Here is a 23,264-nt window from a genome sequence, read left to right on the forward strand (position 1 = left end):
GTCTGGGCTGGATCACGAAAGCAAGCGAAGAAGATACTGTCCCAGTTTGGCAGAGAGAGTCTTGGTTAATCCTCTGTCTCCTCATTTTTTCAGGGGCTTAGGAAATGTCCTATTTCACTCTCCTCCTCCCATTTCCTCCTTTCTCCTCAGGTCCATTCAGTTGCTGCAAAGTGCATTCCAGGTTCAAAAGAGTCTACAGCCCATCAATGCAAAAGAGGGGAGAGGGGAGGAGAGAAGGGGGCAGGGTCTTGCCCTTGCCAGGAGTCTGAGCCAAAAGCAAAATGCTGTACCCTTTCTCGCTTGTGTGATCTTTATCATTAACAACTTTGGCCATCTTGATCCCCTTCTGGTGTTGCTTGTCCACATGTGTGTTGCTTTCCCCATCTGTGAAATGCTGGATGATATGGAAGAATATCTCTGGACTTAAATTGAGGGTGGGCCCAGTGACCCTCAAGCCCAGAGTACTCCCCAGAACTGTTTATTAAAAATGAAATTTGCCTCTGAAATTAGGTGAAATATGGCTAAATGAAAACTAATATACATGTTGGAATAGCCAGTATGATAATCAATCAATAATATTCCAGAAATGGCTGAAATTATATTGTTTATCATATTGTATATTATATTGAAAGGATTCGAGGCAAACTGGATCTCAAAGGCTGTAGCTTTTTGCTTTCTTGCAGAATTTAAAGTTTATTTCCTGGACTGGATTCTGAAGTGTTGAAATAATATTTGCAATGCACCATGTGCTTTCCTCCCCTTTTGTTTAGTCACTCTCTGGATCAGAGCTATTTTCTATTGCAGGTGACCTTTGCAGATGTGGCTGTATATTTCACTGAGGAGGAATGGAAACTGTTAACGAAGAAACAGAGACTGATGTACAGTTATGTGATGATGGAGAATTATGGAAATGTCGCCTCTGTGGGTAAGGAACCTGAATCCATTTCACTTCCTTTGAAGACTGAGGGCCCTTTCATAATTCACTGTCAGAGTGCTATGATTCCACTTTAGAATTATAAAATCAAAGAGTTGAAATAGACCACAAGGACCATCCGGTTCAATCTTCTGCCATGCAGGAATAGACATTCAAAGCACCCCCAAGAGATGGCTATCCAGCCTCTGTTTAAAGACCTCCAAAGAAAGAGACTCCACTAAACTCTGAGGGAGTATATTCCACTTTTGAAGAGCTCTTACTATCAGGAAGTTCCTCCTAAAGCTTAAGTGGAATCTCTTGTCCCTGTGGCTTGCATCCATTGTTCCATGTCCATTAATTTGAAATTAATAATAATAATAATAATAATAACAACAACAACAACAACCATAATGCGATGCCACCATGCTCTGATGGAGTATATTCCACTGTTGAATAGCTCTTATTGTCAGGAAGTTCCTCCTAATATTTTGGTGGAACCTTTTTTCCTGTGGCTTGTGTGATCGAGTTTGGATTTATATAAATTTTGGGTACCAAGCGATCAAAAATCATGACCCCTGACTGACCCCATCACAGCCGCCATTATCCCAAAAGCGAGCTGACCACGTAGCCAGACAAGCCTAGTAGGCCATGGCTAAAGCAGAAAGGTAGATTTAAACCTTTAAAACCAGTTCTGGGAGTTGCCATTGTCGCAGGCAACATGAATGAGGACAAAGGATATATTGACAAATACCTATTGATGGTATTAAGTACCCAGCCATCTACATTGTAGTCTTCTCCCAAAGAAGTGGCAGACCCTTTTGTGTATCCATTGTTTAACTTTAGTCTTAGTCAATAGATAGCCATGAAGACCTTTGTTCCGCAGGTAGCTATAGCCTGAGGATACGTTTCGCAGTATAAATAAGACCCAGATTCCAGCCCTCCTTTGGGCTTTCTGAGCTACAGTTCCAAACCTCAACTCTGTCGAGCAATCGCTCCGGAGCTCTCTTGGGCACTGTGCCCTGCTGAAATCACTTGGGCAAGCCAAAGCCCACTGTCTCTTTCGGGCCTCTTGTTAGCTTAGCTCCTAGCCATCGCGGTTGCCGCTTGCTTTCTGTTCCCCGCTGCCGTGTTCACTTACCAACATCCCTCACATCTGTCACTTGGAGAAGACTCCTTAGGTAAATATTTCAATGGTGCCTCTATCGTTTCTCCTTTACCCCCAACTCTTCCCCTCCCTTGCTTTAGCACTGAATGTGCGTGTGTGTGTGTGATCCCTTTTTGGTTGTGTGGCTTTAATAAATGTTTATATTTTAATTGCAATTCATTGGCATTGCAGTCTCTGTTTCTTGGGGTTGGACTATATGACCTCTGGTATACACATAGGGACCCAATCCGCTGCGTGCGTTGTTAGGACACGCCTCTTGTAAATTTGAGCTAATTAAATTCCTCTGATTCGATCCTTCCTAACACTTGCGTCCATTGTTCTGTGTCCTTTGTTCTAGAGCAGCAGAAAGCAAGCTTGCTCCATACTCAGTATCTCTTCAAATACTTGAACAGGGCTGTCATATCCACTCTTAACCTTCTCTTCTCCAAGCTAAACATACCCAGCTCCCTAAGTCATTCCTCAGAGAGCATGGTTTCCAGACCATTCACCATTTTGGTTTCCTTCCTCTGGACATGCTCCCGTTTCTCAACATCTGTTTGAACTGTGGTGCCCAGAACTGGACACAGGATCATTGCAAGTGAGCCCTGACCAAAACAGAATAGAGTGGAACTATTACTTCCCTTGATCTTGACACTATACTCCTATTGATACAGCCTAGGATCACATTGGCCTTTTTAGCTGCTGCATCACACTGTTGACACATGTTCAACTTGTGCTCTACTACCATTCCTAGTTCTCTTTCACACGTAATTTAATTGTCATAACAACTTCCTGTGGAATCTTGGAATTTCTAGTTTTAGTGAGGCACTATTGTTCTCCACTTTGTAAGGATTCGCAATATCCAATCCTAAACTGCCAATTCTGGAATGTTGTGGGAAGGAGCCATGGAGATTAATGCTTTTTGCCCCTAAATGGTCCTCAGCCCATTCCTGAGCAAGTTTCCTGGCTTTTGTGGCCCCTCTTCCAGCCTTTTGAGGCTCTGGAGAGGCTTCGTGGGAAAAAGGCCTCCCTTGGCCCTGCAATGGATCAGAGAGGGCCCAACAGTGGCAAAATGGCCTCCACTTCCACAAAGGGATGCTGTGGGATATTGAGGGGCAAAACATTATTCCATATTTTTAGGCAACACAATTTGGGGTTTCCTCTGAGATCCCCTGGGGTCCAATGTGACCACCCCACTTCCGAACAGTAGTCCATCTCTGTCTTAGAGATGCCTTAAGGTTGTTTTAAGGCTCATCCCTCACACATGACCCTCACTAATATCAGAAACCAGGTCCCAGACTGCTTGTTCTGCCTTTCCTAATGCATTAGTTGTATATTGATTGTCTTGCCTTTCTCAAGAAATGAGCCTCAAAGTGTCCCTTTTGTGCATCACACTCTGTGGATGTGTGTCTGTGATAGAGAGATGGAGGCAATGTGAAAAACAGAAAGGCAGGGAAGAGATGCTGAAGATGAAATGGTAAAGCAGTGCAGATGGGCAATAGGGAAGGTTGGAGAGCGGAAGGAGAAAGGGAAGGGGATCAGGCCTCTGGGAGCCAGGAGGGGAAGGCAGGAGCAAAGCCAGGATCGCCTAGCTTGAAAAACACACAAAGCATCACAAGAAGTAATTTGTATTGTAGCAATAAGGGTAAACATCAATTCATAAAATGAAATCCTAAACCTGGCAGGTAAAAATTGTCCCAAATAACTTTGAGAAATATAGACTTAAAATAGTAGCTTTGGCACGGTTGCTTAGAAAGTTGTATCCTAATCGAGTATCTCCCAAGCTGAGTTATATAACATTTCAAGCAGAATACAAGCTGCACATGGCGTGTTTATAGTGTTTATAGTGGCAACCCACTCATTAACTTCAAACTTCTAAAATGATTCATATAAAACAGAACAGTCAAATGGATATAGTGCAGAAAACACCGTATACAATCCTATTGATTCCAAAATGGAAGTTGTATAAAAATGTAATAGCCTGACTCTGGGTCATAATTATTTCAAGATATTACATGGGTGTTTCTACATCTGTTCAAAAAAAATCTGCTACAAATAATCGCAGATGCACAATATCTGGCAACTTTAACAGTTACCTGCTCCTAATAATACAATTATTTGCAAGCTCTCCTCTCCGACTTCCATCAACTTCACCATCCCTTGTACACACAACTCTAATCCACACCAATCCACATGTGAGCTGTATACTGTATTGGTTGTGAGTCATCTCCTGGAGCCACACAGCATGAAGGGACCTCTGCAGTTAGCTTCCATCATGCCTTGGTCTCTGACTCAGGACTTTATGGCAGTCTCACAGGATATAATGCCACTTGCCAATCAAACTATTTCTCCACATGATTAATAGAATATTTTTGCAACATTCCTTTTTCTGACTATCTGCTTCCAGTGATTCCCTTAAGTCCCCTCCAATCTCTTCTTTGTTAACTCCTATAAATAAAGATACAATTGTTCCATGGATTTAGGGGCATAAGTAGTACGGTCATGCTTGGGTTACTAACAGAAACTCTCTTAATTTAATCTCTAATAAGGAGGGGTTAATGAGGGCTAAATCATGGGTAACATCCTCCTCTCTTAACACTGATTTTCAGTCTTATCTGTCACTGTGCTTCTTTACAGAAAAATATTTGAGTCATGAGAGAATCCACACAGGAAAGAAGTCACATAAATGCCAGCATTGTGGGATACATTTTGCTTACAAGTCAATCCTTGTCATGCATCGAAGGGTCCATAGAGAAGAGAAGCCATACAAATGCCAGGATTGTGGGAAATGTTTTTATATGAAGTCAGTCCTAGTGAGACATCAGAGAGTCCACACAGGAGAGAAGCCATACAAATGCCAGCATTGTGAGAAATGTTTTACTTCGAAGTCAAACCTAGTGACACATCAGAGAGTCCACACAGGAGAGAAGCCATACAAATGCCAGGATTGTGGGAAATGTTTTTCTTCCAAGTCATACCTATTGTTACATCAGAGAGTCCACACAGGAGAGAAGCCATACAAATGCCAGCCTTGTGGGAAATGTTTTTCTCAGAAGTCACACCTAGTGACACATCAGAGAATCCACACAGGACAGAAGCCATACAAATGCCAGCATTGTGGGAAAGGTTTTTCTAGGAAGTCATACCTAGTGACACATAAGAAAGTCCACACAGGAGAGAAGCCATACAAATGCCAGCATTGTGGGAAATGTTTTACTTCAAAGTCACACCAAGTGAGACATCAAAGAATCCACACAGAAGAAAAGCCACACAAATCCCAGCAGTGAACTAACGAGAAGTCAAGAAGGAATACAAAAAAGATATGTTCTATCCAGTTGTGATAAGAAAAACCCTTGTGATTTTTTGTGTTAGGTTTGTCTGTCCATATGTCTGTTTTAAATTTATATTGTGTTAAGTTTAGGTTTTTATTGTTATTAGTATAGATCATTGCTTTTAATTATAAACTTGGCTGGGGATTATGGGTTGTGGTATAGGTTAGCTAGATAGAGGGGTGGGATTTGTTGTAGCCGGCTAGAATAGTAATGGGAATGATAGCATTTGGGATTTGTGGGATGTTAGCTGAAGAATGTTGTGGGTTGATATTAGCAGAAAGGGGGCTAGTTTCTGGGAATGGCAAAGGGGGCCTTGTTACCTGAGGGGCATAGACTGTGGGAATTGGAGGTGGGGCTATGTTTGGAAGAGGGTGGAGGTGTAGGTTTTGGGGTTTTAATGTATTCTTTGGCTTGGGGAGGGCAGTTCTGACTTAAAATTTGAATTTCTGACTTTGTGTTCTCAATAAAGTTCTTTGTTATTTCAGCACACTGGACTCTTTGATGCACATAAGTTCAGAATTTGCACAAAACTGACACTTTGTTCTCTCTTCGGTCCTCAGCTCCATTCCCAGCCACAAGAAGCAAACACACACATACACACACACACCAACATAGACAGACAGAGCTGTATGTACAAAGCAAAGCCTTCCTTTCCTGCCTTTCCCTCCTGAGTCTAGCTTCTTATCTTGGGCTGCATTCTGACCTCCTCCAACTCTCCTCAGACGGAGGGAGGGAGGGAGGGAGGGGAGGCTGCTGAACCCCTGGCACACTCCTTCCCTTCCTTCAAAGGCCACCAGCGGAATAAGGAGCACCAGCAGCAAAGCCTTGGCTATTCCTCCAAATGCTATGGAGGTAGGGCTGCCATAATTGTCCACTTTTACCAGGGACAAAATGTAGGACAAATTCAAGACCAAACTGTATGGCAACTGCAGGACAAAACTCAGCTCAAAATGTAGGACATTTAAGGTCCACCATTTTTCTTCAATGTCCTACATTTTGGGCTGAGTTTTGTCCTGCAGTTGTCCTACAGTTTGGTCTTGAATTTGTTCCACATTTTGTCCCTGGTAAAAGTGGACAATTATGGCAACCCTATATGGAGGGAGCTTTGGGGGCATATGTGCATGTGCAGCCTCAGCCCCTGAATCCATTGCTTCTCTAATAGTCCTCTATTCTGAGGGAGGGAGGGAAGTGGGGGGAGCCTTCGTTCGTTCGGAGGTATGTCTGGAGGGTCTTCTGGAGGATCCTTTGGGGGGGGGGTTTATAAGAAGAAAGAAAACCCCTCTGCTCCCCCCCCCCCCCCAAACAAAGGCAGGGGCCCTGCCAGGCCTCCTTTCCCTCCCTCCCTCCTCTCCTTCCTTCCTTCCCCTCCCCTTCCTTGGGGATTCCTTGGTGCTCAGGTACATAGGGGGGCTTATTACGAGTAAAGGAGTTAGGGGGACCCTTAGGGAGAGGTATGGCCATGGGGGGAGGGGGCAGGGTGATCCAAAAATAGAAAGAGCTTTGAGGACTGCCCTCCCTCCTGGAAAGTGGGGCAGAGGACAGACCCTCCTTTCTGATTACTCATTTGGCTTGGCTAGGCCCTCCTTTTTGCTTTCCAGGAAGGGGGCACCCTTTTCATCTCTGGGAGGGGGCTGAGATGGGGTTCAGAAGAAGGGAGGCCCCCAGTCAAAAGATTTTTGTGACAAATAAAAAGCATCACACAGGAGAGGGTTCAAGAGCATTGGAAACAACATTTTTTTTTGGGGGGGGAGGAGTTTTCCTGGGGTCCTAGGGGAAGGGGGCTCTGTCTGGGGGAGAGAGAAGAGCCCAAATCTAGGCCAAAGCCAAGAGGAGGCAGACAGAGGGACCTCAAATCCCCTTCTGGGGAGAGGGACATCCCCCTGGCAACCTGCAAACTAGGCATAGAAGCCCACAGGATCCGTATTAGGCAGACACACACATTCCAAATATATACCTTTCCCTTCACAACAACCCTGCAGAGGAGGGTCAACAGAGAGACCCTCAGTACCAGAAAGATTGTCTCCCCCCACTTCTGGGAACATGCTGAAAGGGCCTTGGACCTCTTGATGGGATTTAGGTTAAAGGAGGAGAAGGAAGAAAGGAAAGAGGGAAACTGCCAAGGGAAGAGAAACATAAAGGGAGTCCTGAGGTGGAGGGGAAACATCTGGGAACCGATCCAGTCGCCTGCCCCCCGGAGTCCATTCTGAGAGCCTTCCACAGCTCACTGTGACGCTTTAAATGGCCATTTCGTAGATAAAATCTCTCAGATAAGAGCCAACTTAGACTCCGATGTTATTGCAGAAGCTATAGGTGAGGTGTCCAGTGACTCTGTGAATAAGATCATACTGGATCAAACTGAATCTGTGAGTATCAAGGATGTTGACAAGCTCCTTGGAAGTGTGAAGAAGACAACTTGCCCTCTTGAACATTGCCCTTCATGGCTGGTCCTCCAAGGAGGAGATGCACTTAGAACTCACCTGAGATATATTATAGATGCATCTCTTACGGAGGGCTATTTTCCATCTTGCTTAAAAGAAGCGGTGGAACGGCAGCTTCTGAAGAAGCCCTCTCTATATCTCTTGGACGTGAACAATTACAGACCGGCCTCCCATCTTAAAATTTCTAAGCAAGGTGATGAGAGGGCAGTTGCTCTTCAAGTCTAAGCAGTCTTGGATGAAACAGATTATCTGGACCCATTTCAAACTGGCTTCAGGATGGGATACGGAGTCGAGATTGCTATAGTCGCCTTAGTAGATGATCTCTGCTTGAGTATTGACAGATGAAGTGTGACCCTGTTGATCCTTTTGGATCTCTCTTTGGCTTTCAATACCATCGATCATGGCATCTTCCTGGAAAGCCTGAGGGAATTGGAGTTTGGGGGCACTTCATTGGGCAGATTCCAGATAGTGATGCTTGGGGAAAGTTGCTTCTCCTAAAGGGAGCTTGAATTTGGCATCCCGCAGAGTGCCATCCTGTCCCCAATGCTCTTTAACATCTACATGAAACCTCTGGGAGAGATCATCTGGGGTGCTATCAGTTGCTGGTGACACCCAGATATATCCCTCCATGCTGCAGACCTCAGCGTCAACAAAGGAAGGCATCTCCCCTCTGAATGAATGTCTTGAGAAAGTAATGGGCTGTATGAGGAAAAACAGATTAAAATTTAATCCAGATAAAACAGAATTACTTGTTGTAGGATATCCTAATCCAGGTATGGAGGTTTGTCAACCGGTCCTGGACAGGGTCACACTTCCCCTAAAGGACGGTATTTGCAGTTTGGGGGTGATCCTGGAACCATCGCTCCAGATGTCAACTCAGATAGATGCTATGGCCAAGAGTGCCTGTTATCAGTTTCAGTTGATACGCCAACTGCGTCCCTTCCTGGAACCTGAAGACCTAAAAACTATGATGCATGCGCTGGTAACCTCACGTCTTGACTTCTGCAATGCGGTCTACAAAGGGCTACCCTTCAACCAAGTCCGGAAACTTCATCTAATTCAAAATATGGCAGCCAAAGTGGTCACTTCAAGATCTAGAGGTGACCATATTAAACCTATAATAAAGTCTCTTCACTAGTTGCCTGTTAATTTCCGGGAACAATACAAAATCTTGGTTATAACCTTTAAAGCCCTTCATGGCTTGAGTCCAGCTTACTTATGGGATCCCCTTCTCCCATACAATCCGCCCCACACATTGAGGGCATCTGGTAAAGTCTTACTATTAAAAAGTAGGCTGGCTGCATTTACTCAGAGGACCTCCTCTTCTGTCACTTCCAAGTTAAGAAATAGCCTCTGGAAGAGATCTGATATATCACCAGTCTTTAAGGCTTTAAAAAGGCAACCAAGACGTATATCTTTCCAGATTAACATTCCAGCAATCTCCTATTAATTTAATTGATTTTTCAACAAATGCTCTAACTGCCTCTGCCCTTGTGATGATCTCCTGTGGTCCAAGAAGCCAGACTGCGGCCCTCTTATGGCTCTTAGCTCAGCAGACTCTTAAATTCCTGAAATCATGCTGCCAGCACCCAGTGAATTATAAAAGGATTTCCCTTAACCTACACTGGGACCAGTTAAGGAACCTTATTTCTCCTCCTTTACCGATCTTCCAAGCATCACCTGAGCCAAGACACGTTTAAAAAGAGTGTCGAGTAGTAGATACTCCAAGGAGGTATGTATTATAAATAGCAAAATATAACTAAAATATAAGTCATGCAAGATATTAAGGATCTTGCAGGTACAATATTTTTTAGTATATAATATTCAGTTCATATAAGCTATTAAAAACCCAAATAAACCCAAGCGTCCAATTCTGAGACTAACTTCCAAGATCCGCTCTTAACTCTCACTCTCGATCTCCAACCGACACAATTCCCCCAACTGTCTCTTGGTCTCTCAGGCCTTATGTCGCCTTCTCACGGAGGCTTCCAGAAGAACCTTTATCCTGGTCTCTGATTGGTCAAGAGAGCCTTCCGTAGCAGTGATGTCATTCTGCATTTGCATAAACCTCCCTTTACTGCCTGAAGAAGACCTCCATTGACTGGAGCCCTGGTATTACAACAACAACAACAGCCCCTCTTTTCCTTGGAAGAGATTCACAACTAGACCTTGCTTGCCAGCTGGGAAGAATAGGAGGATTCCAGAGGTTCCCATTTCCACTAAGATTAGGAGCTCCCAAATTCCCATGGAAGAGGTTTCCTAAGGCATGTGCCAGGACAGAGCGGGGAACGGGGGGCTCTTCACGGGTGAATGGCCGTTTGTCAGCTGAACCTGGGGCTGAGGGTCCCTAAGAAGAATCTCCTCTGAGCCTCCAGGAGAGCAAGACTCAGGGAAGGGACAGTCTGCAAGGGGCTGAGAGCCGCTTGGACCAAACTTTGAGGACCCTTTCCCAAAAGCTGGCCAGGATTGGTTTCAGAGGCTGGCGTTTTCCTCTCAGAGGACCGTCAGGATCTCAAAGGCCACTCCCCATTTTGGATTTTGTTGTTTGTGTTGCTCTCAGCAGGGACTTGCTTGCTCCTAAGGTGCTGTGATGATCCCTGAGGGCAAAGCCCTGTGCGTGACGATTACTCTCAGGGGATCCCTTTACAAAAAGAACTTTTCGCTGCCACCACCCAGTGAATGAATTATATTTATATTTTTATTGTAGCTCCACAGCTACCCCTTCCTCACACACACTGGGACTTGTGAGGAACAGAGAGAGAGAGAGATCTAGTTTCCTTTCTTGCCAACCCAGAACAACCAGTAGCCGAGTCAAGGCGCGTGTACAGGAGCAGAGAGATAGCAGATGCTTTTTTAAGAAAGAAGTTTATTTTAAAAAGGGATAGAATAGGATAGAAAGAATTTATATCACGCTTGCAAAGCCTCCTTGCCTTGCAGGTCAAAGAACATAGTTACAGAGTTCATTCCAGACAAGCCATTGTTGAAAATAACAAAAAGGGCCTAAACGCACTAGCTAACACATTCCTAACTACTCACGGAAGATGGGATTTGTAGTCCTTTTGAGTTCTTGGATGCAGGGAGGGCTCCTTGCCGCTCGACCTGCATTCCCCTGAGTCTGTGTCTCCCAGACTCCAAAAGACATCATCTGGTTCCCCCTCAGGAGAGGGTCAAGGGAGAGACAAAAGAGCGCATGGCCTCAAAGGGCCTTTTTAAAGATTTCCCATAGAAAGTTCTTGAATCTCGCGGTCCTACTCTCTGATTGGTCAGTTAGACCTTACATCAGCTATGATGCCACAGCTCATTAGCATGTGATGTCATCTCTCATTAGCATGTACCTCCTCCCAGATTAACCCCTTATGGTTCAGAAGAAGTTCCCAGATGACTGAAGGACCAGTCATCACAGGTGCCATGGAGGTGAGCATGGAACGTACAGGGAAGATGGCGTTTGCAGTCTTTTCCACCATTCAGCTTACCTTGTGTGGTCTTCAAGCCTGTCAAAAGAGAGCAGGAAAGTAACCTGGAGGAGAAAGCAAAGTCCCACATTTGCTCCCATAAGCTGCGCCTGAAGCTTTTCCCAGCATTCCCTAGTCCTCAGTCTCCTTCCCAGGCTCCACCGTTTCCTAGAGAGATGGAAACCTTCAAGGGAGAGTCCTTGGGGGTCAAGCCAAGCTCTCCTCTGCTTCCCAAGGCCTCCTTCTCCATCCACTGCTGGTCTTTGGAAGGGAGACCTAGACTGCTCTTGGGAAAGTTACTTTTGGAGGGACAGGGACTCCCAAAACCTCCCACTCTGGCTCTAACCTTAAGGACTTCAAATCTCTGCAATGAACTGGGCCAGGTCTTATGCCAGGAGTGGGAATCCTGTGGCCCTCGCTCCGTATCCCCATTAAGAAAAAGACTGAATCTCTATGACTGGTGCTATGTTTCATACTCTTGGGATGGGCAGCCAGGAAAACAGAATGCTTCAAAGAATTCAAAGGTTTATTGGATGGAGATAGAAGTGCAAGATGCCTTAAAATCATATGTTCTGAATCAAAGACAGCATCAAAGGGGCTCTAATAGTTTTACAGGACAGAATCTGGATAGACACTTCCTCCAAACAAAAAGTATTTCGCACTTCCACTTTCTCTCCTTTCTGGAAATGCTGATGCCTCAAGGGCTGGATCCTAAGCAAAATAGAGATAAGGTTTGAACTGCAATTCAGAGGTCATGGTTTGTATGTGGTTTTTGATGCAATTTACTAATTTCAAGGTCCAACTGTATAAATGATTTAATTTTTTAAAAAAAAAATGTTATAATTTTAATGCCTTTGCATTGTTTTGAATTTGTACTGTATTAAATTTGCTGTTAGCCACCCTGAGTTCTCCCTTGGGAGAAAGGATGGATGTATATAAATAAAATACATAAACTGGAGATCCCTTGAAGATCCATGGGTTTCTTAGTGTAAATAGCCCTCCACCAATAGACACAGAGACTGAAGAAGTCTGTCCAGAATTGCTAGGGGTCATTTTTGGCACCTGGGTTGTATCTCCATTGCCCAAACCTAGCACTTTGACACCATGAAGCTTCCAGGACTCTGTCCCACAGAATCCTGGGATTTCATCTTTCAGGTACTTAGAATTATATAGCAACTCTCATGAATGACTGCACTGGGGCTCTCTACCAAGCATCCAGTTCTAAGCACCCCATTCCCAGGTTTCTCTAGGGTGGATCCACAGCAGTTAACATGGCACCAAACTGGTACAATTGGATAATATGTATAGGACTTTGGTTGCCTACTTTCTGGTGTCCCTCCATCTCTCTTATAGGGTTGTGAATTCAGGTCCTGAGGTTTGTGAGCTAAAACATAGGACCTGGGGCAGGGCCTCTAGCAATTTCATTCAGCCTAATGCATAAATTACAAACCACAGTCGCTCACAGTTTGTCATTCAAATCAACTCAATATACTTTCCTGTGTAGAAATGAAGAGAGAAATTTTTAAAGGTCTGCTCCCAGATCAAGGGGAAATGAGAGAATTATTCTTTCTCACTTGCTTGGAGAGACAGGATAAAAAGCGTGAAGTCGAAGACTTTCATGGCCGGCTTCCATAGCTTTTTGTGGGTTTTTGGGGCTATGTGGTCACGTTCTAGAAGAGTTTCTTCTGACGTTTCGCCAGCATCTGTGTCTGGCATCTTCAGAGATTCCAGCCACAGATGCTGACGAAACGTCAGGAAGAAACTCTTCTAGAACATGGCCACATAGCCCAAAAAATCCACAAAAAACTAAGGATAAAAGGCATTTAATTTAGCCTCCTTCTTTCTAGCCAGATGGCGAATGCAGAGTATAGTAGTGAGCCCTTGTACCACCACAACTGAGAGAAAGCAAGAAACTAAACCAATCCATAGACCCCTGACATTTTTCTAGTTGAAGAAACCAATTAACTAAGCCTCGTAAATTATAATAAGCTACTGCTCTCACATCTGATCGGGATGTTTGCACAGAGCCCTTTCCTCTTTCCTGGAATTGGGCTCCCTCCAAAATGGAGAAGAGGCAGCCTCATCTCCTGTCTGAAGATCATGCATGAAAACTGGAAGCTCAATGCCAGGCCCTGCTGTATCGTATCTTTACTGCCACGTGTAAAAAGGGCAAGGAAAAGCACCTGTTGCAGGAGAAGAAAGCAAATAAAACCTGATCCTTTCTGGTCCAGGTTTAGGTCCTGGGCAAAAGAAGGGAAACCAGGATTTGACTTGGAAGTTAGCGAATGTTGTGTGCCCTGCCTTGCCTGCCCTGCGGCCTCCCTGGGGACCAAATCCATCTCCCTTCTCTTCCCCCTCAGTCAGCATTCTCACAAAGGAACCAAATTTAGGGGTCTCCTATCGGCATCTTGAGGCACCCACCTTTCCTTTCCTTTCCTGCCAAGGAAACCCAGAAGGAGCCCTTCTTCGTAAGCAGCCAATGACCAAACCCACCAGCCTTCTAGAACCTTCTATTCAGGCTCCAAGTCAACCGCTAACAATGGTCCAAGTTCAGGGCTGCTTTAACTGTCTGGCTGAATGCTAGGGAATTCTGGGAACTGTAGTTTTGTGAGATATTTAGTCTTCTCTGTCAGACAACTCAGATGGCATAATAAACTAAAATTCCCAGGATTCCCGAGTACTGAACTAAGGCAGTTTAAGTGGTTTATTTCTGCAAATTGGATTATTTCTGCAATGTGTTTTTGACCTCTGTTACTATTTGAGCGTCCACAAGGCTCTGTGGGTTTGAATGGAAGATTCATCATCATCATCATCATCATTATCATCATCATAATTTCTGCAGTGTTTTTGAACCAGATCTGAGAGAGCCCTGCAGCCTGGATCTGCCCAAATCCCAAATATTGCCCTCTCAGCAAAGCCTGGAGATATTAACCTTTAAGGACCAGAACTCCTCAAAGGCTGACTTTACCAGTCTCTACTGAGAGACCCTCCTGAACCTAGGGCAGCCTCAAAGAAAGGGTCCCATTGAATGGGGGCCCCATGTTTTTCTGAGTCTGTGGGTCCAGAGGAAGAGGACTGTTTTCCAGGACCCTCTTCCTAACCTCACAAGGCAGCTCTTAGCATTTGCCCAACACTGCTCTTGAACATGCAAAGATCAGGCAAGCAAGATCTGCTTTGCTGTTTGCAAAAAAAGATGGAAAAACAATAGGCCCTTGGTATCTTTTGGGATTTGGTTTGGATAGCAAAATCCATGGGTGCTAAAGTCCCATTATATAAAATGGGTGACCTTGGGTAAGTCACACTCTCTCAGCCTCAGAGGAAGACCAATGGCCAGCTGGAAGGCACACAACACACACACACATCTACATGATGGAAATGGCATTCATTCTGGGCCATGAAACCCACTGCAGGGGAACCTTGGGCAGCAGACATTCTCTCAACCTCAGAGAAAGACAAAGGGCAAAGTGGAAGGCAAACCTGAAGGCAAGGAAACCGTGGGACTAGGGTCACTAGACACGGGTTCAAGGCACACAGCACACCCCCAGCCCCCAAGGCACACTCTCTCAGCCTCAAACTATGGCAATGGTAAACACCCTTCGACAAAACCTACAGAGAGACTCTTGTGACAGTGTTGCCTTAGGATCCCCAGAAAGGAATTGAAGGCACACAATTCTCCCCCCAAAGTCTGGGAGGAAAAGGAGAAGGAAGGCTTAGAGGAAGGTCCTGAGGTGGAGGAGGAGGAAGGCTTAGAGGAAGGTTCTGAGGAGGAGAAAGAGGAGAAAGAGGAAGGCTTAGAAGAAGGACCTGAGGAGGAGGAGGAGGAGGAGGAGGAGGAAGGCTTACAGGAAGGGCCTAAGGAAGAGGAGGAAGGCTTAGAAGAAGGACCTGAGGAGGAGTAGGAGGAGAAAGGCTTAGAGGAAGAGCCTGAGGAGGAGGAGGAGCAGAGAGTCCTCTGGAGGATTCTGCAGAGGAAGAAGAAGGAGAAGAAGAAGAAGGGGCTCCTGAGCATACGCAGAGGCCTCTGGGGGAGAAGCCACAGGGAGAAATCTCCTGGTTGTAACTTATTATTAGTAGTAGTGTTAGTATTATTAAATTTTATTTATTTATAAAGACATGGAAAGACGTATTTATAAAGAGCATCTCAGTGAGTCTCTGTATTATAGGATCAGGAAAGATTTTAGGTGTTGTTAAGGTTTGGGAATCCTGTTTGGGTTCCCTTCTGACTTTGGGGCCCTTTCATCCTCCATTTTGGGTTCCCTGAAAGCCTCAAACTGTCAACTGCCAAGCGCTCAGGCAGAGGCTGCCATTTTGTGTTCAGGCGGCCATTTTGTGCTGCTTGTGACTGTGAGGAATAACGTTCCAGAACCTTCTCTGAGCCTCAGTTGAACAGAGGCCTCTCTTTCTCTCCTGAGGCTCCAGAGGGAGAAGGAGGCCAGGCTCCTTGGGCCAAAAGGAAGGAAGTGTGTCTCTTTGTGTCTTTTGTGTCTCTTTTCTGAGAGGGTTTTCTTATTACACAGCTCTGCTCCTTCTGGGGAACAAGGGTTTTGAAAGGGATCAGAAATAGGAAGATAGTTTTAATACAAGCCTTATCATTATTATTCACAAACATTGGGCTTTGGCTTCTAAGAGGAGGTTTGTCCCACAAAAAAGTCCAAAAGTAGCTCATTTGGGAGGTTTTAAAAGTCTCCCCAGTTTTCTTATTAATAGACTTTCAGGCAAGAAGGAAGGAGACAAACCAGAATAACTCATATTACCAAGAATGAAACAAACAAACATACAAACAAACAAACAAGAAGAATAACGATTAGAGACTAAAACAAACTACTTATTTTTTAAAAGGAAAACTATTATTAGGAGGGTGCTTCTGCCCTTTTACAACCGACTCAGGCTGTATCTGCACTGCAGAAATAATCCAGTTCTAAAGTGTGTTAACTTTTCTGTTTCCATCCTATGGAATCCTGGGATTTGTAGTTTGTTGTGGCATGAGAACTCTCTGGCAGAGAAGGCTAAGTGTCCCAAAGGTAAAATCCCAGGAATCCATAGCACTGAGCAGTTAAAGCAGTGTCAAAGTGCCTTATTTCTATAGTGCGGATGCAGCCTTCTGAGGAAAGGGGTTGATACTGGGGATCTCTGGAGGTTTCAGCAGGTTATTTATTTATTTATTTATTTATGATGCAGTCATTTCACATCTATCTACGGGGACATAACCAGGGCCCTCTCCAATTCCCCATCCCCTAATCCCCCACCACTCTAAGAAGGCATGGAGTATCTGTTGTGTAGGGGAGCTGCAGTGAGTCTATGCTAAGTCCAGGGGTCATTGTTTGGTGCAGATGGAGGAAGGAGATGCCCACCTCTGCATCGGCCCAAAGGAGGCATATGTCACCTGCGTGTGTCACCAGCAGGATGCTGTTCTCTGTGTCTTTGACTGCTGCAGGGTTTCTTGCCAAGCCAAACCTAACCCTGGTCCCTTTTCTCAGGAACTTCATCTTGGACCCCTTGTACGCAGCTTTGGAGCCTCTCTTGCTTGAAGTGACCCAAGTGCAGGACCACCAGGACCCCTGCCCACCTGATGGCCGACACAGAGGCCAAGCGGAGGGAGTTGGGCTCCAACAGAAAGAGGCTGCCGAGGTACAACAACCCTTCGGTGAGTCACTATCCTTATAGCTTCATCTGTGTCACTTCTGGGCCAATTTATGGAAGGAAGCAAATAAAATAATGTTCAATTTTGGCAGAGACAGTCCTGGTTAATCCTCTGTCATCCCATTATTTCAGGGGCTTTTAAAATATACTTCTGGTTTCTCTCTCCTCCTTCCACTTTCCCCCTTCAGCTCACTTCAGTTTCTGCATAATGAATGCCAAGGAGTTTGCACCCCATCAACTCAAACATGGGGAGAGGAGAAGAAAGAAGGAGGCAGGGACTTTCCTTTGGTAGGAGCCTGAGGCAAAAGCAAACTGCTGTGCCCTTTCCCACTTGTGTGATCTTCCTCATAAACAACTTTTACCATCTTCACCACTTTCTGGTGTTGCTTGCCCACATGTGTCTTTGTTTTTCCCAGCTGTGAAACATTGGGTTATATGGGAGAGTGTCTCTGGATCTAAGTTGGGGGTGGCCCCGTGGCCCTCAAGCCCAAAGTGCTCCCCAGAACAGCTTTTTAAAAATGACATTTGCCTCTGAAATTTGGCAACAAATGGCTACATGAACTATAATCTTTGGAGGATCAATGTACAAAAGTGTCGGGATAATCAATATCCTAATCCATCATCAATATCCCACCTATGGCCTAAATTATATTGTTTCTTATAGTGTATGTTATATTGAAAGAATTTGAGACAAACTGGATTTCAAAAGCAGTAGCTTTTTTTCTTGCTAACAGAATTTAAAGTTTCTTTCCTGGACTAAATTCTGAGGTGATCAAATGATTTTGGGATGCATCATGCCCCCCCCCCTTTTTTTTTTTTTTTGTTAGTCATTCTGTGAATGAAGGCTATTTTCTTTTGCAGGTGACCTTTGCAGATGTGGCGGTACACTTCACTGAGGATGAATGGAAAATGTTGACAAAGAAGCAGAGACTTACGTACAATTATGTGATGATTGAGAATTACGAAAATGTGGCCTCTGTGGGTAAGGAAGCTGAATTCATTGCCCTTACTATGAAGAGTGAGGGCCCTTTCATTCTACATTATCATGGCACTATGATTCCACTTTAGAATTATAGAATCAGAGCTGGAATAGAATCATAGAATCTTAGAGTTGGAAGAGACCATAAGGGACATCCACTCCAACCATCTGCCATGTAGGAAATCCAAATCAAAGCATCCCTGACAGATGGCCATCCAGCCATTTTAGTTGCCCTCCTTTGGACGTGTTCCAGTTTCTCAACATACGTTTTGAATTGTGGTGCCCAAAACTGGACACGGTATTCCAGGTGAGGCCTGGCCAAAGCAGAATAGAGTGACACTATTACTTCCCTTGATCTAGACACTATACTTCTATTGATGCAGCCTAAAATTGCATTGGCCTTGTTAGCTGCCGCATCGCACTGTTAACTCATGTTCAACTTGTGGTCTACTGGGACTCCTATATACCTTTCACAAGTAGTTTCATTCAGCAAGGTTTCCCCCATCCTATATCTATGCATTTCATATTTCCGCCCTACGTACAATAACTTATTTTTCTCCGTATTGAATTTCATTTTGTTAGCTTTGGCCCAGCTTTCTAGTCTATTCAAGTCATTTTGAATTATGATCCTGTCCTCTGGGGTATTAGCTAGGTATCCAGGCTAAACATTCCCAGCTCCCTATACCACTCCTCATAGGGCTTGATGGTTTCCAGACCCTTCACCATTTTCATTGCTCTCCTTTGGATACACTCCAGCTTATCAACATCCGTTTTGAATTGTGGTGACCAGAAGTGGACACAGTATTCCAAGTGAGGGCCTGAAGAAAGCAGAATAGAGTTGCACTATTACTTCCCTTAATCAATAACATAGAATCTTAGAGTTGAAAGAAACTAGAAGAGCTATCCAGTCCAACCCACTTACATAACACTATACTCGTATTGATGTCGCCTAGGATCACATTGGCCTTTTTAGTTGCTGCATCACACTGTTGACCCATGTTTGAGTTGTGGTCTACCAGGACTCCTACATCCCTTTCACACATAGTTTAAGTGTCATAGCAACTTTTTGTGAAATCTTGGAATTTGTAATTTAGAAAGACACTATTGCTCTGCACTATCTAAGGATTCTAAATATCCTAATTTAAACTATCAAATCTAGGATTTTATGGGAAGGAACCATGGAGAGAAATGCTTTTTGGCTCCAAATGCTCCTTAGCCTATCCCTGACTAAGTTTCCCAGCTTTTTTGGCCCCTATTCCCACCTTTTGAGACTCTGGACAGGCTTCTTGGGTAAAATGCCTCCCTAGGCCCTGCAGTGGCTCAGAGAACAGTGGCAAAATGGATACCACTTCCTCAAAGGAATGCTGTCGGATATTGAGGGGCAAAATATTATTTATCCCTCTCTCAAGGGAATACCATGTGGGGGTGCCCAGAGATCCCCTGGGGTCCAATATGACCACCTCCCCCCATCAACAACAGTAGTCCATCCCTGTCTTAGGAGTTTATCAGACAAGGGGAATTGGAAGTATATTCCGATGGCAATCTGAACGCAATCATGTGGTTTCACGTTATTGCGTGATAGACTGCCACACGCAAATTCGGGCCATGGCATGCTATTTTCGTGCAAGGGGGAGCCAGTTCGAACGCAATGCACATTCACATAATTGCGCTAAACTAGCAACTTGATGTGAATGCATTCTGGCCCTACTTTCTTTTCATTCGAAATTAAGACAAATTCCTCATGATCGATGAAACTCCTTAGAGATGTTTTAAGGCTGTTTTATGGCTGCTCTCTGGCACTTGACCCTCACCAAAATTGGAGTCCAGGTCCCAAACCCACTTGCTCTGCCTTTCCCAATGAATTATTTGTATATTGATTATACTGCCTTTCTCAACAAATGGGCCTCAAAGTGTTCCTTTTATGCATCACAAACTCTCTGTGGTTGTGTTTGTGAGAGAGAGATGGAGGGAATGTGAAAAATATAAAGGGAGGGGAGAAATGCTGAAGGTGAGATGCTGAAGCAGTGCAGATGGGCAACAGGGAAGGTTGGGGAGCAGAGGGAGAAAGGGAAGGGGATCAGGCCTCTGGGATCCATGAGGGGAAGGCAGGAGCAAAGCCAGGATCACCTAGCTCTGTGCGGAGAGGAAGGGACCCCTGGGAAGGGCCAGGAGGGGGGCCTTGGGGATTAGGAGGCAGCCACCAACCTGACAGATTTTAAGAACTGGCTTGAGTGAACTGGTGAGAACATGGCTCAGGACCTTGTTTTCAGGGATATTAAGGGGTGCCATATAGCTATTATTAGCAATGTCTATGAAGAGAGGAAAGGCAACACAAAAATTCCTTTTTCTCTAATGTTTTTCTCCAACCTGAGTTTGTTTAGCTCCATGGTTGATTCCAGAGGCCATTTGTTATCCAAAATGCTGGAGTTTGGGAAGGACACTTGCAAGTGTGAAGCTTTTAGGGTAATTTGGTACTTAGCTGAAAGGAGATATATAGTTTGGTTGGGGCAAGAGTGGCCTCGGGATTCAAGCCCAACTATACCAGGCCCAGAAGCACACAGAACTCCAAAGGCATTTGAAATAGGTTTTTTGTTTTATTCAGGGGAAAAGCAAAACACACACACACACATAAGGGTTCACACATGGACAACAACTAGATATCAGGTGGGAGTGGTCAAGAGATGTAAGACTTTCATAATGGTAATACTTTCCCTAGGCAGATCTGGATTCCAATTGCTGAGGGTTCAAAATGGGAAGAGAAGTCAGGAGCTCCTGCAACAAGTGGGATTGGCGAGTGCATTGAGGTGCTTAGCCATGTAAACCGACAGACTGTCTGTCTGTAATTGGACTGAGGTCAAAGAACAGCCATCCAGGACAGATATTTATACTGTAATTGTTGCTTGGGGGAAGAAACCGAGTGTTCAACAAGGATTAAATCGCTTCAGAATGTTTCCTGGGGGGAAGAATGGTCAGAAACCAAACTCAATGCAATGGGTGCTTGGTGCAAATATCACAGACAAAGGATTAGCACACTGGCTCTCAGGTGCATCTTGGCTCTGAATTCCACTTGCGTTGAAAAACCAATATACAGCACAATCTGAGGGTGATACTCCCAGATGCGGCACAATAATAACATAGCAGAGTACAGAAGCAGATATCCAGATATAGATATTGGCAATGCACTGACCACTTTCCACAGTGAAAAATAAGTGACAGACACAGTTGATTTCATCAAAATCTTTGGAGGCTCTCTCTCTTGAGTTGCAAAATGATACAACTATTTGCAAGCTCTCCTCTCCGACTTCCATCAACTTCACCATCTCTTGTACACAGAACTCCAATCCAATCCACACCAATCTGCATGTGAGCTGCATACTATATTGGTTGTGAGTCATCTCCTGGTGCCAAACAGCATGAAATGACCTCTGCAGTTAGCTTCCATCATGCCTTGGGCTCTGACTCAGGACTCTATGGGAGTCTCACAGGATATGATTTCACCTGTCAATCAAAGTATTTTTGCACATGGTTAATGGAATATTTTTTTCAACAGTCCTTTGACTACCTGCTTCCACTGATTCCCTCAAGGCAGTCCCCATTCTTTGCTAGCTCCTATACGTAAGGATACAATCATACCATGGATTTAGGGACATAAGTAGCAGGGTCATGCTTGGGTTACTCACATAAACTTTCTTACTTTAATCTCTAATAAGGACGGGTTAATGAGGGCAAATCATGGGGTAACACCCTCCTCTCTTAACTCTGATTTTCAGTCTCATCTGTCATTGTCTTTCTTTACAGAAAAACATTTGAGTCATGAGAGAGTCCACACAGGAAAGAAGTCACATAAATGCCAGCATTGTGGAAAATGTTTTCCTTACAAGTCAATGCTTGACATGCATCAGAGAGTCCACACAGGAGAGAAGCCATACAAATGCCGGCATTGTGTGAAATGTTTTTCTTCAAAGTCAAACCTAGTGACACATCAGAGAGTCCACACAGGAGAGAAGCCATACAAATGCCAGCATTGTGTGAAATGTTTTTCATTGAAGTTAAACCTAGTGACACATCAGAGAGTCCACACAGGAGAGAAGCCATACAAATGCCGGCATTGTGGGAAATGTTTTTCATTGAAGTTAAACCTAGTGACACATCAGAGAGTCCACACAGGAGAGAAGCCATACAAATGCCAGCATTGTGTGAAATGTTTTTCTTCAAAGGCGCACCTAGAGACACATCAGAGAGTCCACACAGGAGAGAAGCCATACAAATGCCAGCATTGTGTGAAATGTTTTTCTTCAAAGTCAAACCTAGTGACACATCAGAGAATCCACACAGGAGAGAAGCCATACAAATGCCAGCATTGTGTGAAATGTTTTTCTTCAAAGTCAAACCTAGAGACACATCAGAGAGTCCACACAGGAGAGAAACCATACAAATGCCAGCATTGTGGGAAATGTTTTTCTGACAAGTCAGCCCAAGTGAAACATGAGAGAGGCCACACAGGAGAGAAGCTACAGAAATCCCAGTAATGAACTAACATTATATTTGTCAAGAAGGAGTACAAATAATATATTTTTAATCCTGTGGTAATAAGAAAAAGCCCTTATGATTTTGTTTATTAGCTTTGTCTGTCCATATGTCTGTTTATGTTTTAAAGTCATATTTTGTTAAGTTTAGGTTTTAATTGCTAATAGTATAGGTAATTGCTTTGGGTTGTATATTTGTCGTGGATTGTGGTATAGATTAGGTAGATGAGGGGTGGGATTTGTTGCAGCTGGATAGAATAGTTATGGGATTGCAAAGTGTGAGATGTTGTCTGAAGAAAATTTTTGGGTATTAACAGAAAGGGCTAGTTTGTGGGAATGGCAAAGGGGGCCTTTTTACCTGTGGGGCATAGACTGTGGGAATTGGGGGTGAGGCTAGGTTTGGAAGAGGGTGATGTTGAACGTTTGGGGTTTTAGTGTATTGTATGGATTGGAGTGGGCAGTTCTGGCTTAAACACTGGGTTTCTGTGTGTTCTCAATAAAGTTATTTGCTATTTCAACACACTGGACTCTTTGATGCACAGAAGTTCTGAATTTGCCCAAAACTGAGCCTTTCTTCTCTCCTCAGTCCTCAGCTCCATTCCCAGCCATAAGAACAGAAGGGGCACACACACACATACGTGCACAGAAACACACAAACATACAGGATACACAGAGACAGCTATATTTCAAAACTAGTGCCTTCCTTTCCTGGCTTTCCCTCCTGAGTCCCGCTCTGCACCTTGGCCTCCATTGCGATCTCCTCAAAGGAAGAAATGAGGGAAGGAAGGGGAGGCTGCTGAACCCCTGGCGCATACCTTCCTTTACCACAAAGGCCGCCAG

General features: G+C 44.4%; 1 protein-coding gene across 1 annotated transcript; it reads left to right on the forward strand.

Moving 5' to 3' along the window:
• Positions 1–879: 879 nt before the first annotated feature.
• Positions 880–22,886, forward strand: LOC149287694 (uncharacterized). The gene is made up of 3 exons (XM_089492510.1): positions 880–925; positions 4,695–5,290; positions 21,780–22,886. Exons 1-3 carry the CDS (start codon positions 892–894, stop codon positions 22,425–22,427), a joined length of 1,278 nt encoding a protein of 425 aa, XP_089348636.1. The 5' UTR covers positions 880–891; the 3' UTR covers positions 22,428–22,886.
• Positions 22,887–23,264: the final 378 nt, after the last annotated feature.

The sequence above is a fragment of the Sceloporus occidentalis genome, unplaced genomic scaffold, assembly GCF_023333645.1.
Source record: "Sceloporus occidentalis isolate IW3139 unplaced genomic scaffold, rSceOcc1.0.p SCAF_57, whole genome shotgun sequence".
NCBI lineage: Eukaryota > Metazoa > Chordata > Lepidosauria > Squamata > Phrynosomatidae > Sceloporus > Sceloporus occidentalis.